Genomic DNA, 1,124 nt, shown 5'->3' with positions numbered 1-1,124 from the left:
GTTCGTATTAATAAAACATTATCATAAACCCTTGATAAAATTTCTCTATCAAAATTGATTGAGGTTTTTCTTTGGGTGTGAACAATGTCTTTATATTAAGTGAATAATACTTTTTAATTTAGTATACTTCCATACTGATTTCACTTATGTAGGCATTTATGACTTAATTAGGTTGGGGCCAAACTGCGTTCGACGAAGAAATTAGTAACGTTCTTTTAGAAGTAGCTGTTCCAGTTTGGGACCATGAAGAATGTGTTCTAGCTTTTTCGCAACCAATTTTTCGTACTAATATATGCGCTGCTGAATACGAAGGCGGGAAAGATTCGTGTTTGGTAAATGATATAATATGGTTGAAAAACCACATTTACTTACACTATTCAGTTTTTCTTAATTACTGTTTTTAATTATAGGGCGATTCTGGTGGTCCGTTGTTAATGCAAAGATCAGATGGAAGGTGGACAAATATTGGAGTAGTATCATGGGGAATAAATTGTGCTCAACCAGGATTCCCAGGAGTTTATGCTAAAACAACTTCTTTTCTTAAGTGGATTGCTGTCAATACTCAGGACATTAATTAGGCAATAATAGTAAAGAAAGTGCACATTTTATTTTGCCCAATATTATAAAATAGTTCATAGCTTTTAATTTTTGATAATAAAAATTATTTCTGTAAAAATTAAATAACTTAAGTTTTAACATTAAAAAAATTAGTAAAAAAATAAAAAAGCGTGAAGATATATTTAAATAGATATTAATAATTGTAAAAAATTATAAATTGACAAATAAAATGATAAAAATTTGTACAAGTTTTGTGTAATGAATTAATTTTTCATTCAAGGCTGTATACATGAAATTAAGTTTTAGAATGATACCGTTATATATTTGATTACTTTTTAATTAAACGATCGGTACCTAAAAAAATTATGAAAAAACATAAAAATGCTTAATTTTGTTCTACTTTCATTCGAATAATGGTTAGTCTAGTAATAAATAGGCTTAAATGCATTTTACCACCCCATCAAGTTTTTTCAAATTTTTTTTTTAATTGGTTCAGTTTTTTATACTGACTAAGAATATATAAAAAAAAATTGTCGGCGAAGTCCAGTTTAAAAGTTATGAGCTTT

General features: G+C 27.4%; 1 protein-coding gene across 1 annotated transcript; it reads left to right on the top strand.

Moving 5' to 3' along the window:
- Positions 1-171: 171 nt before the first annotated feature.
- LOC126910032 (proclotting enzyme-like) lies at positions 172-812 on the top strand (the record flags this gene model as incomplete). The annotated part of the gene is made up of 2 exons (XM_050692433.1): positions 172-332; positions 411-812. Coding segments are annotated over 2 exons (329 nt in total), but the record flags the coding sequence as incomplete, so codon positions are not given.
- Positions 813-1,124: the final 312 nt, after the last annotated feature.

Source organism: Daktulosphaira vitifoliae, unplaced genomic scaffold, assembly GCF_025091365.1.
Source record: "Daktulosphaira vitifoliae isolate Bord-2020 unplaced genomic scaffold, ASM2509136v1 Scaffold_3216, whole genome shotgun sequence".
Lineage (NCBI taxonomy): Eukaryota > Metazoa > Arthropoda > Insecta > Hemiptera > Phylloxeridae > Daktulosphaira > Daktulosphaira vitifoliae.
This window is presented reverse-complemented; position numbering and strand designations above follow the sequence as displayed.